General features: G+C 45.3%; 3 protein-coding genes across 3 annotated transcripts; 1 reads left to right on the forward strand and 2 right to left on the reverse strand.

Annotated features, from left to right (window-relative positions):
• Positions 1-2614: 2614 nt before the first annotated feature.
• LOC306795135 (butyrophilin subfamily 1 member A1) lies at positions 2615-6974 on the reverse strand. Its single transcript, XM_079293514.1, has 10 exons — positions 6858-6974; positions 5132-5225; positions 4945-5043; positions 4769-4876; positions 4446-4604; positions 4100-4240; positions 3833-3884; positions 3473-3499; positions 3261-3287; positions 2615-3179 (listed from the first exon to the last, which is right to left on the reverse strand). Exons 2-10 carry the CDS (start codon positions 5192-5194, stop codon positions 2620-2622), a joined length of 1236 nt encoding a protein of 411 aa, XP_079149640.1. The 5' UTR covers positions 5195-5225; positions 6858-6974; the 3' UTR covers positions 2615-2619.
• A 2399-nt stretch (positions 6975-9373) lies between these two features.
• LOC306795512 (uncharacterized protein) lies at positions 9374-11790 on the forward strand. Its single transcript, XM_079294044.1, has 11 exons — positions 9374-9418; positions 9598-9633; positions 9787-9839; positions 9956-10088; positions 10588-10802; positions 10871-10916; positions 11020-11085; positions 11168-11227; positions 11316-11398; positions 11550-11644; positions 11732-11790. The coding sequence occupies exons 1-11, from the start codon at positions 9395-9397 to the stop codon at positions 11764-11766; spliced, it is 846 nt and encodes a 281-aa protein (XP_079150170.1). The 5' UTR covers positions 9374-9394; the 3' UTR covers positions 11767-11790.
• Positions 11791-11888: 98 nt separating this feature from the next.
• On the reverse strand, positions 11889-13920 carry LOC306794750 (histone H3.3A). Its single transcript, XM_079292943.1, has 4 exons — positions 13873-13920; positions 12932-13069; positions 12648-12801; positions 11889-12563 (listed from the first exon to the last, which is right to left on the reverse strand). The coding sequence occupies exons 2-4, from the start codon at positions 13057-13059 to the stop codon at positions 12435-12437; spliced, it is 411 nt and encodes a 136-aa protein (XP_079149069.1). The 5' UTR covers positions 13060-13069; positions 13873-13920; the 3' UTR covers positions 11889-12434.
• Positions 13921-14146: the final 226 nt, after the last annotated feature.

Raw genomic sequence — 14146 nt, forward strand, 5'->3', positions numbered from 1 at the left:
CGATTTCATGTAACAAATAGACGGAGAGGAGGCCGTTCGCTCATGTCTGTTACAAACCATGGCCACGTTCCTCCATTGATGAGGATGATTTCAACATTTACGTTCATTTTCACGGTTGCGTCTGATATATTTCATTTAGGTTTCTTTCCACACTCAACTGCTTTGCCCGGGGGCCACTTTTTCAAAAGCACAATAGGTCAGGGGCCAGTTAATTCAATTCAATTCAATTTATTTTTGTATGGCCCACAATCACAAATTACAAATTTGCCTCAGAGGGCTTTACAATATGTACACATTTGACATCCTCTTGTCTCTTGTGTTAATAAACACTTTGTTTTTTATAAACAAGCTTTATTTGTCTATTTTGATGCTTTTTTAAAATCCACTCTGGCACCTTATTCTTTGTTAAAAGTACAACAAAATATCCCATCGTTAATCAATGTATTTGAATTTTGAATTGGAGAATGGTCGTCTCTGTATCTCTGCATTGTAAGTAGAGTTTCACTGACTGAACAAATAATTTAGTTTTAGACTCCGCCCCTCTGTCACAACAGCTTTAAATCGGGGCCAGTAATCTGGCTGTGGGTCAGTAATCCAGCGTGACCGTGGCCCCTTGTCTCCCGTCCTCCACCTGTCTGTAAGAGGTGTGTTGACTGTTTCAGGTTAAACCCACCAAATTTCAACCTCCCCGTCTTCTCGAGGTGTAGGAGATTGTCTTGAAATCGTTGTGGATGTTTCATGAGGTCCATCATATTTTCACCTGAGTGGTGTTATCCTGAGTGATCAAGAGGAAACATAAAAGTGGTGGATTTGGGACTTTTGTTCATAGATTTGTATTATATTAAAGTGTGATTAAAAAAAAAACATGTTCCAAGCATATTTAATACTTTTTAAGATTTTCACTGAAGCAGACTGACGTTAAATGTAATGCCAAATATAGAAGTATTCCCTCAAACACAGGTTGGTGCATGTGTTCGTCATCTATATGCACATTTCCTTACTGACAAGAACGATTTTACAATACACACACACGTTAAGAAATCTATTCGATGTTTTTTGCATTTCATAAGATATTTTATACTTAACAACGTGGTATACACTGCTTCAAGTTGATTCTTTTTATATGCTTCTTTACTCTGCAAGGCCATTGTATTTCACATGTTTTGATGGATCAACATTCGAACAATGAGTTTGATATTTTAGAGAAATGGTTACGAAAAGACAGAAAGATTGTATTTGCTTCAATGCAAGTTGAGAAGGCTTTTGTAAAACATACTTTGAGAGGAAATGTTTGTTAGAAAAACCCTGATGTGGATAAGTGGATGAACCTCTCCAAAAATGAATCAGCATGTATCACTTACCTTTAAGCATCTGAGCACAGGCTTGTCACTTTGATTGCAGAATAAAGATTTGAAACAAATACATTCGCCGAACATTTGATTGGTTCTCTAGATCTGCATCTGTGACCACTGACGACAAGCTGGAGCGTTTGCATTTCATTTATTTCTGGTGTTTTTTTGGGGGGGGGGGGGCATCTTAATAATGCAGGAGACAAAGAAGCAAACAGAGCAAGACTTAACTCATCGCATGCATCAACCCAGTCTGTAATTATCTGCCTGTTGCACGTTAGCAAGCCCACAGTTTCACTGCACTGAAGCTCTATGTAGTGTAATAGGAAAAAATGTTTTTATTCTGCTCGCTGCTTAGTTCTCCTTAGACGGACAGCGCCTGCTGTAACATAAACATATACATTCACATAGGTCAAAGAGCACAGGAGGAGACATTTGCAGGCCATGTATGTCCTCGACATAGAAGCAGGCCTATTTTGCTGTTGCAGAGAATATACCAGACATTGCAGTTTACACAAATGTCAGACTCCCATCATTCTTCCCTTGCCTGTTTCAGCTGTTTGCTCTTGTCTGTGGGTATGAAGGTAGCATGCATGAGGATGATTTTAGGATACTCCTCACAAGACTCTGCGATACGTGTCCGTTGAGAACTGCTCTCTCATTTGCTTGCAAGCAAATAAATTGACTATTACCACTTTGATCCTTCATCAAGACTCTGTTTCATTTGACATTGATTTGAAAACACTTTGACACTTTTCTCCCGAATAGTTTGAGAAATATTCCACAACAGTAGCTGGTGGCACATCCTGTCACAGTGCCGTCATGCTTTCATAACATTTGTGAAGCTAGTTTGCAAGTTTCAGCTTGAAGTAGTTAAAAAAAGTAATTTTAAAAAACCATCCATATCTGCATTGTGGGTTTGAGAACTTTTGGGTTGACGGCTTCTAAACCCTCTCAAAGCTCATTGGACAGTGAGGACTTTTCATCCTTACAATACAAATAGTCAAACACTGTCTCCATGAAAGCAGAATAACAGAACGTGCAGAATGATGGTGGTTCTCGTCCGTGTGACCTCACACGGTGACCCCTGCAGGAGGAGTCCGGCCTTGAGTCCAGAACCAGCACATGAGGTTCAAAAATCACTACACCGGACCAGAATAAAAGCACAGACTCTGCGGGCTGCTGAGGATCAGGACTGAGGACGGTGTGTGTGTGTGTGTGTGTGTGTGTGTGTGTGTGTGTGTGTGTGTGTGTGTGTGTGTTGAGCGGTTCAGTTCCAGAGGCAGGGCCCGGGGCAGAGGCACGGCTGTCTGACGTCCGCAGGCCTTATCACCAGGTCTTTGACCACCTCCACAGTGCCGAACACGGGGTACAGTTCCTCTGTGAACTTCTCGTTGTAGGTGTAAAGGTGGGAGCGCTTCTCCGCGTCGTAGAAGGACAGCTGGCCCAGCTCATAGTCCAGGTACACCCCTACTCTCCGGGGCACCAGGCTCCGCGGCAGCGGAGCGGCGGGCACCGTCAGGGCTTTAAGATCCGTGCCCCTCTCCAGCCGCAGCGTCAGGTAGCCCGTGTCGGTGGTGAGCGAGCGGAAGCCCTGCCTCTTGGCGGATGCCTTGGCCACGCCCAGCCGCCAGTCCCGCTCGCCCACCTCCACCTCCCAGTAGTGGCGTCCGGAGGCGTAGCCCTCCCGGCCCGCGGCGCACCACCAGCCGTCGAAGCGGCGCCGGCACCTCGGGACCTCGCGGCGCTCCAGGCCGTAGCGCATGCGCTTGGCGTCACCGGAGATGAGCAGGTCTGCGTTGGCCGAGTCAGAGTCCAGAGTGACGTCCTCTGTTACAGACCGGGGAGCATATTACAAATCTGACAACAGATTATAACGAGGATCAGAGAGGATTTGATGGTTTTTCATACCTGCAGCATCGCAAATCCAATTCCACACTGTAAAGAAGAAGTGTTTCATTAAAAAAATGTTATAATCATGTTCATCATTCAGGTAAACGACAATATATTGTGATATATAGTCATTTTTAGATCATATCACCACAGTCCACAGATTGATCACCAATGAAACTAATTGTTAGTTGCAGCCCAGCCCCTACATTGGTGATGTAAGTTCTACTCACCACTGTGGGGGATGTAGCGGACAGCGTCTGAAAAGAAGAAAGGGATTTCTGTGATCACAAGGAGGCCATCAAGAGTTCCATTCATCCTCCCTCATGCTGCCCTCCCAGCCTGCTTTCACGCACTATCCTTTAATCACATATCGATCCCGATTAGCTCTAATGAAAGTGACTCATCAAGTTCCACTCCTGCTAAAGAGGTTGATTAGCACACACACACTCACACACACACACACACACATTGTGGTGGGCTTTTCAGTATCGTCAGCGCTGACGGACGTCTTTATAACTTGGTTTTGTTTCAGGCTTCTTTATCTTCAACACTTTCCCGAGTTAACAAGAGATGTTTTAGAATGCACTCACCGATCTTCTGGCTCCTCTGCTTCCTCACCAGCCATTGCTTAGTCACGTCCTCCTAAAAACGCACACGTAAAGGCACGTGAATAAAAACAATGCAGCACAAAGGTGGGCTTTACAATGATGATGGAGAAATAAGCCAGACTGGATGTCATGTCATTACACTGCTTATCTTATCAACGGTAATAGATTCAAGTGGAGAAGAGTAAACCAACTTCTCCAGGAGAATGTTCAACACAAATGTAATCAGGGGGGGGTATGTTGTGGACAGACCTTGACGGGGCTGTCGGCGTTCATCACGGCCAGCATGACGAGCTCCACGGCTGGGAGCAGGTTGGGGAGACGGCCCCTCTTCCACTGGAACTCCAGGTCGTCCAGCATCATGAGCACGGGCTCGCCCGGCCACACGGTGGGCTGGAGCGGGAGAGCGAGTTGGAGACAACGAACATGGTCAGTGTTACTCATCGAGGTGTTTACTATGAACACCAGCGTGCACCTGAGTATGATGGGATGATTGTCAAGGGCGAGGTTTAGCTTAATCATCTTTATCAGAACTGGGTCAGGCTTTAATCGCCGACCGGCCACGTCGGCGCATCGGCCTTCGCCATCCTACAGTCACCTGAGGTCTGCTTTTGATCCCCCGCGTCCAGTCCATGATGACTCTTTTGTGGGGCCCCATGTCGCACTCCCCCCCGGCCTCCAGCATGCAGAGGAGGTGTCCCTTCCAGTCTTTCTTCTGTGGTTTCTCATGCTGGTAGTCAGACAGGATGATCCTCGGCTGGACACAAACATTGAAGTGGAGCCGCAACGATTTGCGGGTTGACGCAAACATAATCGGCAACTGTTATTGATCTTCAATTCGAGGCATTTTTGTGCAAAAACGGAACCAAATAAAGTTGATCAACTTATTTGGACGTCAACAGCAGCAACTGTAGATCGTACCTGTACTCTCTTCTCCAACACAGCGGCCCACTCCACGATGAAATCGCGACACACACCGGCCGGCCAGATGTCCTCACTGGTCCAGATGTGGCCGAGGATGTTTGACCTCTGGGGCACATAATATAGATGAGATATATCCTGCGGATGCATGCTTGTCGAGGAGGAGGAGAGCTCACCTGGCAAATTTTGTTGAGTTCTCTGGCCAATTCCATGATAAATAACTGACTCTCCACCAGCGGCTCCTTCCTCTCAAGTTTCACTCGCTTACGAGACTCCTGGAGCAAAGAAAACCAGCCAGGTTTAAGAAATGTAGTTGCAACAAATATTGTGCCTTTGGAGGAGAACAGAGTCACATGACCCTACCTTGAGTCGGATCTTGAGCTTTTTGGCCGGCTCGATGAGGAACTGCAGGCAGTCCTTCATCATGCTGGTACAGCCGGAGAGGGAGGCGGATGCCCTGTGGTACAATAATAAAAAATAAAAACAAGCTTTAGTACGCTGGCACACACTCTGTCCAGAGCTGGAGCTGAAGTGCAGCTCACCCACATAAATCGATGAGAGAGCAGAAATCTGTAATTTACGAGAGGTGGCAAAAAGGTATGTATGCGTGGAGAGAGAGAGAGAGAGATCGAGAGAGAGCGAGAGAGAGAGAGAGAGAGAGAGAGACAAAAACACTGCAGAACTTTCATCACAGCTCTGCACTGGCAGTCCTCAGAGAGCTCATTATCAGGCACTCTGAGCTATCATTATGTGAAGAAGGGGGGAAGAGGACCCAGGCATTGGTGAGAGAGTAAAAGGAGACAGCCCGCCCACTCAAAACACACACACACAACCTGAAAGAGAGAGGCAAAATGTAGAAACCAGACCAAAAAAAAGACATGAAGTGCACAGTAACAGGATTCCCTGTTGTGTGTGGGTCGATGCATCTCGATCATGGCCTTGAAATTGCAAATGTATTCCCAAGGAGATGTGAGACAGCAGCGCAGAGCACTTTAAAAAAAAAAGAAATCACTGCGGAGGGTGCGGGGGGGTGCTTTGGACCGGTTTGCTGTTGATTCAGCAGTCCACCCCCCTGAATGCCAGTTTGATGGCGCTGGGGGGGATTTGCTGTTGCTTCTTGTGATGGAGGGGCGACAGCCGAGCCAAAGGATGCCGGTATTGACTTCCCAAGGGCTGAAGACAGAATATATGAGACAGAGAGTTTGAGGACTTTTGGCAAAGAAAATGCATCTAACTGGAGGACGGTCAGGACTGAGAGTTTACCTTTTAATGTGCAATACAAATAAACTTGCCTTGCCTTTTAGTGAGCAATATTAGACCGCATCTGTGAGAATATGATACAAACATGAATGTTTTTTTATGAAGTTTGTGGCTATTTTCCACCATGATGGTGGTCACCAAGTACAACGACTTGAAAGGGCACTATGCTCAACGTTTGTTATGTAATTGGAAAATGTGAAAGAGTAATGTGTCAATGCAAGTGGTCCATATGAATTTAAGAGGCCATGGCACGTGCCACTGAGCCTGTTTACTGATTTAGTAGATAACTGGCCTATTGCTCAATGTGAAATACGTGAAAAAGAAGGGAGTATACCACAGCATGACTTGCCTATCGAAAGTCTCCATAACTCCTGGTTACATATGGGTTTATTGTTTCGGCAGTGAAGGGAGAGCTTGTATGTGGCAGAGGAGCAGGAAGATTTAGAGGAAATCCAGGATTACCTCCGGTGCTATTGCTGTACACAGCCACGTATAGACGTTCTATCTTGGGACTGACAGACCAGCGTCAAAACAATACCGTAATACACCGTGCGCAACAAACATAACACATAATAGGGAACGTATTATTCTATAATATCTGACAGACCGTTAAAATATCAACATCTACATTTTGGGGTTAGTCTCTATTGTTCCCTCGTCAAAAGGTGTCATTTTCAAATGCTACGAATGAAGATTTCTCGTGCGCATGAGACTGTTTTCCAAAGATGGGCAACAACCACGAACACGCAGACAATTCATTGTGATTTAATTACGCCCAGAGGCAGCTGCTAAAATGAACGTTTTGTGAAAAAAAAGGCTAAAGTCTGACCTTGTTATGGGAGAATGTTCTTTTCCGCAGACAACTTTGCGCAGCTCCTCGGAGATGTTTTCGCTAAACTCTGACTCACTCGGCGCTCCGAGCTCCTTCGGAGATGCGCCGCTTGCATCCGCTCTGCCTCTGAGGCGGGTGAGACGGAGCGCGCGCTCTTATCTGCCACCGAGCTGCAGCTTGAAAGAAGAGCCGCGAGAGGCCGCCATAGCTTCACCCACACTGATAACGTTACCTCCTGCCAGGTAGTCCCACAGTCTGTCTTGTATATTTATTTTTGGTTTATGTTTGACAAAACTTAGCACCGTTACAAGCTCTCAGTCAACAGTTTGAAGCGCCATTAGCCAATAGACAATGTCTATCTCGTGCTAACGATGTCTTGTGCCTATGGCGGTTAGCTAAAATAAAAAGAAAGTGGGTTAGCTTCAAGCAATGTATTATACAGCCTATCATTATGTATTCTTTTAATTAGCTGTGAATTTGTAGTGGTGGTGGATAGGCCTAACGTTACTTCACTTTTTCTTTAAACAGTCCTACATTTTTGTAAAAAAAACAACAACCCAAAAACCTGTACAACAACCATTACAACATGTAATAAGCCTCTGCAGCAAAGCATAGCTCTGTGTTAGCTACTTTTCAGTTTAACATAAAACATTAGCAAATAAACCGCGCTCATTTTGATATATACGGCTACATTGTATATCTTATACTGAGTCTCTGAAGGCAGCACGACCGCTTTTAGGTGTGGAAGCAGACGTCGCCACAGCCAATAAACACTTCATATGTCGATACGTTTTCATTTCGAGGCACAGAGGGCGTCTATACGCCTCCTACGTTGTTTATTTCAAACACAAACTAAAGTGGTTTATCCAGTTCACCCCCGCTCTCTGTGGCAGGTAGCGAGCCTTCACGGAAGTAGAATTACAGCGCGTGTCGCTGTGCTTTAATGACAGGAGGCTTCGTGTGTCTGTTGACTCACAGCTGGTGCACCAAACATGGCTCCAAAAGACCCGCTACTCGGCACTCTCAAAGGTAGGGATTTATAATGGAATGCACAATAAAAACGTGCTCGTTAATACTGGATGCATGTTTCGGAGGCAGCCGATTGCTTAATATCCGCGCGTATTATGCCGAAATGCTTGCCGAAACAAACGACTTTGAGTTTTAATTCTGTTGCACACAAAAAAAAAACATGTTATTATTTTTTTCAGTCCGTTTTATCTTCTGCCCAGCATCTTCTGTAGTCTCACTGCTGTGTGCAATGTCGATGACCACGCAGGTTAAATGAAAAATGTGCATATTTTTGGTCATGCAACAGATCGACATTCAAATTCTTTTTCTTTATATTTCCCCTCCCAGTGTGTGTCCTGAACCTGCAGTCCAGTGGCGGGACTGTGTCAAACACCAACCCTCACCTCGCCTCCTGCTGTGAGCTTCTGGAGCTGGTCCTCAGGAAGGGGCTCCAACGTTAGTATCCCATAATATGTACTTACCTGAAAAAATGCCACATTTGTACATAAACGTCGAACAAAAAGTTCGGAAATTAGTGTTTGGTAGATTATTTCTTACAAGAGAGAAATAATCTACCAAACAATAATTTCTGAACTTTTTGTTCGATGTTTATTTATTCCAATGCGATACATATTGCTGAGAGCAAATTGCTATATTGCAAGCTTGTATACCTGGCATGCATATTTTGGGGTGTCAGTTTATGCTTTGCGTGGTTGTAAAACACAATACTATGGGCAGAGTTTGATGTATTTTTAAAATCTTTATAGAAACACAATAATAAATGTAAAGTACATCTTTGCAGTACGGACTGAGTGCATGTTTGCTCTCCCTACAGAACCAGTTCTCAGTCTGGTGCACAGAGACTACTGGCAGTGTTTTGAACAGCTCACTCGCCAAGATGCCTGTGGCAGGTAACAACATCCTGTTTAGATTAACTGGCTTTAACGCCATACTTTATACCGGAATAAACAATACAAAAATAGCACTATTTCAATCCTTGCTAATAGCCGTTGTCTGTGCTGATGTGCATGCAGGCTGTCTGCCTTGTCCTTGGTGGTGGAGCAGACCAGAGTGTGCAGGAAGCTGCTCTCAGCTCAGGGCCGGGGCCGCTACCTGCTCAGACTGGCCCTCGTCCGCAAGGCTCTGCCACAGTTCATCACACACCTGCTGCACACACCCAGAGTCCTGGAGGTCAGATACATTTTCTGTGATACAGTATATTTAGTTATTGCACTGTTAGATGCCCATTGCGGCTGAGTCTCACTCATAGACTGAAACCGCTTCAGTTCAGACTGTGTCTCTCTTCAGTTCATACTGTGTCTCTCCCCTCCAGTGGTACAGCCCGGAAGTGTCAATCCTCAGGAATGAGCAATTTATGGGTGAGGCTTTTTACTTGATTGCGTTCACCTAACGCTGAGCAAAGCTGGGGAAGTTCCTGTCACCGCTGGCATCCGGTGTCCAGCATCATCACCGCTGTTCTCTCCCTTCCAGAGCCTTTCATGTCGCTGCTGCTGGTCCTCTCTCACATGGACTTCAAACTGGACATGGAGGTCAGTTCAGCTCCTTTTTATTTATGCCGTTAAAAATTGCAAATGCGCTGAGGAAACATTTTTCAAACTTTTCAAGCCACACAGGATTTTCCTCCAAAATATAACACGACATTGTCTGTTAAATAATTTTGATTTCAAACGACTCTAAACTAATTTTCACCTCTGGTGTCTTTACACAGAACTGCAGTTTTCTGGATGAGAGCTGGCTCCTACCGGTAATAAAAAAAACACAATGATTATTGTTTCGGAACACTCAGCATCACAAGAATATTACTCTGGATTTTAGTCGCAATGGGAACTTTAAGATGCAGAGAGATGATCAGCAGAATGTGAGAGACGGTCGTTTGATTGTTTCTATTTGTTTCCAGGTGTGTGAGACATATGAAGTGGTGCCCTGTCGGGAGCTGGGGATGGTGTTGAGGTTTGTATCGTCCGCCGCTCTACAAAGTACTTCCTATCCATCAAGCATATCTACTCATATATAGTCATCCGTCCAACCGGCTGCATCACCTCCCTCCGTCTCTGTCTGCCTCTCAGGTATCTCAGTGGGCGCATCTTCGTCCTCGACCTGATGCCCGGCAGTCAGGCTCACGTCGACAAGTTTATCTCCCCTGGTGACATCATTGATGAGATCAACGGCACCTCGCTGAGGAATTCCAAGAATAAACAGGTATCCTTATATTAAAGTCATAAGGCTCATAGACATCACGTCTGTTTCTATGTCACCATAGTGTAGCTGGTATTATTTTTTAATAATTCCTATAGCACTTATTTCCATTACACCTCCCTAGGTTGCACCAACTAACTTACACGTTATCATTTTTATAAGTATGTAATTAGAGGACATTCATTAAATTCTAAACAGGTGCAAAAAAAACAAGTCACACAGGTCCGTTATGACGGTGTGTGAGGTCTCTGTTAGTACATTCGATTCTATGCACAGAGAACCAATGAGTACCAATGAGAATGCCTTTGGAGACAGATAGTACAGCTCACATTCTCTGTGCATTCTCTCGTGAACCCATGAGACACTGGCCAGGCACACCCTTGACAAACGCTATAGGAGTTTGCAGTAATTATAATTTAAAAACACCTGCTGCTCTCAAAGGGTTTACATTTGCTGTTGGACAAGCCTTCACGATTGGTTGCTGGTTTTCGGTTTCTCCCAGGCAGGTGTGGTTCTTTCCCGGCTGAAGGGCTGCCCCCTCTCCATCGGTGTTCTGCGGTGGCGGGCTCAGGATGGGACAGTGTACCGGCCCCTTGTCAAGCTCCTGCGGGCCCTGAGGACGGAGAACCCCACCATGCAGCTCGGTCCTGCTCCCTCCCAGCAGTCACCCCCCAAGGACCAGAGAACCTCTCCGTTACAGGGCCCCAAAGAGAGAAGGCAAGTTGGCCATCAAATTTAGGAAAGACTCTGCTAGGTGTACTCTTGACTGACCTACCCCTCAACAGGACTGTGTACGCCGTGCAGTACTTGGGAAAAGTAAACATTGGAATGGTAAATAATCACCACTGCTTTACAATTAAATACACGTTCAATCTCTGCAGCTGTGCTGGTCTTTTCTATAACTGCTGCAATATCCGATTTTATCCTTTCTTAGCGTGGGGGCAAAGAGGTGCTGCAGCTCGCCATTATACAAGTGTTGCAGAAAAACCTGCCCAGCAAGGTAATGTTATTGCACACGCCGCCTCAGGGCACATTGGCTTACAGCACACGTCAACATGAGCTCAGTGTAATTTCTCCCACAGGACGCGCTCTTAGCAGTGAAGGAAACACATTTGACGTGCACAGACAGAAACAGTAAATTGGTAAGCATGCGATTGTTACTTGTTCAGCAGGTCTTTGTTATTGCGCGACATGGTCAGATTGAACAATGCTTTTATTTTTTTAAATCAGGTGTTTGAGCACCACTACCCAGAGATGTCATGCGTAGGGCGATCTGGTCAACCGGACTACACAATATTTGCATTCTGCATGGCGTAAGTAGTACCGTTGCCACTATCACATTCAATCCCACAGCCATATTAGTCACAGGTCTCCATAGAGACATGTGATGCAATACGTAAGCCATCAAGTCTGTTGTCATTGGTTGAGTTTCTCATTCAAGCGTGTGATTGGCTCGCTTCACAGAGACTCCCCAGAGACCTCTCAGTCCACAGGCTTCTGCTGCATTGCACTCAGAGCAAGCAGCACAAAGGAGTGTGAGGAGATAGTCTACCGTATTGGTGAGGAACAGCAGCTGTGCATTCTACGGAGGCAAATTGTAACCTACATTCTAATAGATGTTTGTATGCCCATGTGTTTTCTTACAGCTACTGGCTTCAAGCATACAGAGTGGTTTGTATGACGACTCAGTGAAGTCAAAGTCCTGCATCATGTCTGGTTGTAAATAAATGTAAAGTTTATGTCAAGACTACATTACAGACTTATCTCCACAAATTCATTTCAATGAACTACAGCACACAAAGCTTTCTACTCATAGACCTTTAATAGAAAGACACGCGACAACATTTTCATAAATAGTATTAAATGTAGCTGCCAAGGTTTATGTTGAAAAACATTTAAAAAGCAGTCCAGAAAAATACAGGAGGGCGGGGTGCCATGCTCCCAGTCACAGAGTGTAGAGTATCAACAGATACCGACACTGCAGTGAGACCGGCTGAGCAGGACATGCTGGCATTTTGTGATGAGTGGTAGGCGGGTGAAGAGACCCTGGACCCCCCCAAAGAAGATGTGACGAATTTATCCCTTAGACAACTCCCATTCCAAGGTGGAGCCTGATGTCCACAATGAGCTCGAAGGGTGATGCGATGGCTGGAGTAATGACCCAATGGATGGAATACTAGGCAAGACACTCTTAACTGCACAACATTTCCAACTATCTTAAGTGTACCCGGGCTTGCGGAATGATCGATCTTGATCTAAAATGCAAAAACCTCCAAAGAAAACTTGTAAAAAATACCCAAGAAATAAAATGTCCACAAAAATGGTACGATAAATAGGATAATTTGCCGCTTAGGCCCTCTCTCCTCTTATCCTACGAGCCAGCTGGATGTCTTTGGGCATGATGGTGACACGTTTGGCGTGGATGGCGCACAGGTTAGTGTCCTCAAACAGACCCACCAGATAAGCCTCGCTGGCTTCCTGTTGAAAGAGAAAGGAAAAAATGATTAGATTCATAACTACCTTTGCCCCACGTACATGCTTATGACTGATCTGGGTTTTTACCTGAAGAGCTCCGATAGCTGCACTCTGGAAACGCAGATCTGTCTTGAAATCCTGTGCAATTTCTCTGACCAGACGCTGGAAGGGCAGCTTGCGGATGAGCAACTCCGTGGACTTCTGGTAACGACGGATCTCCCTCAGAGCCACAGTTCCAGGTCTACACAAAAGATTTTAGCACAGTATTAACAATAAGTATTAGCACTAATTTAGTCAAATATTATGACAAACGGGAACCAAGATTGTATGTCACACATTAGGGTTTGTGGCGTGCAGTCATTACACCCTACCTGTAACGATGGGGCTTCTTCACTCCTCCAGTGGACGGTGCGCTCTTCCTGGCTGCCTTGGTAGCGAGCTGCTTCCTTGGCGCCTTTCCTCCAGTAGATTTACGCGCAGTCTGCTTGGTACGTGCCATCTCGTGCTTGCTAAAAATGAAAATTATAACCAGTGGAATTAAATTCGGTCGCAATGGTTTTCGGCAACGTGCTCACGCAGCAGCAACAAGCCGTTGAGTACCAAGCTAAGATGCTAACCCGCCTAGCATACAGGCTAATAGTTCCCCTCCCCCCAGGCTGCACCACTGGGAGGCGTCGTGTTTGCTCCGGTAACGTTACGCTCTACCGCCATAATCAGCGCAACGGCAAGTAAGGCCTTAATAAAAGCACAATAAACATATCAGCGTTGAGCACATATCAGTTAGTTGTTTTGAAATTGGCGCCGTGGCCATTTAAGTTACAATGCGCTCACGTATTCAGACGCCATCAGAGTCAAAACTCTCGGTCCTAGAAACGTTTAACAGCTCAAGCCAGTGAGCCTGGGCTTCTCGGCCTCGCCATTTTATAAGTTTCTCATTTCACCCTGAGGCGACATTGCATCAATTCAGCGCAACATTAGCTCACACACACACACAATTAACGCTTCATCAGCTGTCTCTGTATGCAATATCCGGCTTCGATCTCGACGGTTTACTCTAGTAATTAAACTCGTGAACTAAGTCTAGTTTCGTTTTAACGAGCCAACGTTGACATTCAAGTCCAAAACATGAACTGCAAGATAATCCATTGTTCTACGTCGAGCTAACGCTAACGTTAGCATGTCGCCATGTTGGCCTGTTTTGACAAACAATGCCTGTAAACAAAAACTTAAACCGCAAATACAATTCACATTATTGTTGACAAGTAGCTCGCGTAACGTTACATTATCGACAGGGTAAGATTGTGATATTTACCTTTAGGCCGTCGGTCGATATGAGACAGTTGCGGTTTGTGGCTGTTAAACAATATGTGACGAGAGCGGGCTGAGGCCGAGTATAAGTACTGTGTCGTGACGTCATGGTGGTGAAACACTACGCCCTCATTGGTTCACATACGTCAGTGGCGACAGCCAGTAAATACGATAAAGCAAATAATAAACCACAACGAGCGAAAAGCGCACTTTGGACAAATAGATAAAAAGAGGACAATTTTCAGTATTATACACACAATAATATTATTGAGATGATG

This window comes from Melanostigma gelatinosum, assembly GCF_949748355.1.
Source record: "Melanostigma gelatinosum genome assembly, chromosome: 21".
Classification (NCBI taxonomy): Eukaryota; Metazoa; Chordata; class Actinopteri; order Perciformes; family Zoarcidae; genus Melanostigma; species Melanostigma gelatinosum.

Coding starts and splice junctions, on each gene's coding strand:
- LOC306795135 (XM_079293514.1), bottom strand. CDS start 5,194: ATGATGAAGGACTGCCTGCAGTTCCTCATCGAGCCGGCCAAAAAGCTC. Junction 5,044..5,131: donor AGCTCAAGATCCGACTCAAG/GTAGGGTCATGT, acceptor TCTTTGCTCCAG/GAGTCTCGTAAGCGAGTGAA. Junction 3,500..3,832: donor GCAGAGGAGCCAGAAGATCG/GTGAGTGCATTC, acceptor TCTTCTTTTCAG/ACGCTGTCCGCTACATCCCC.
- LOC306795512 (XM_079294044.1), top strand. CDS start 9,395: ATGGACTTCAAACTGGACATGGAG. Junction 10,089..10,587: donor GGAATTCCAAGAATAAACAG/GTATCCTTATAT, acceptor GGTTTCTCCCAG/GCAGGTGTGGTTCTTTCCCG. Junction 10,803..10,870: donor CAGGGCCCCAAAGAGAGAAG/GCAAGTTGGCCA, acceptor ACCCCTCAACAG/GACTGTGTACGCCGTGCAGT.
- LOC306794750 (XM_079292943.1), bottom strand. CDS start 13,059: ATGGCACGTACCAAGCAGACTGCGCGTAAATCTACTGGAGGAAAGGCG. Junction 12,802..12,931: donor AAGAAGCCCCATCGTTACAG/GTAGGGTGTAAT, acceptor TCTTTTGTGTAG/ACCTGGAACTGTGGCTCTGA. Junction 12,564..12,647: donor CAGCTATCGGAGCTCTTCAG/GTAAAAACCCAG, acceptor CTCTTTCAACAG/GAAGCCAGCGAGGCTTATCT.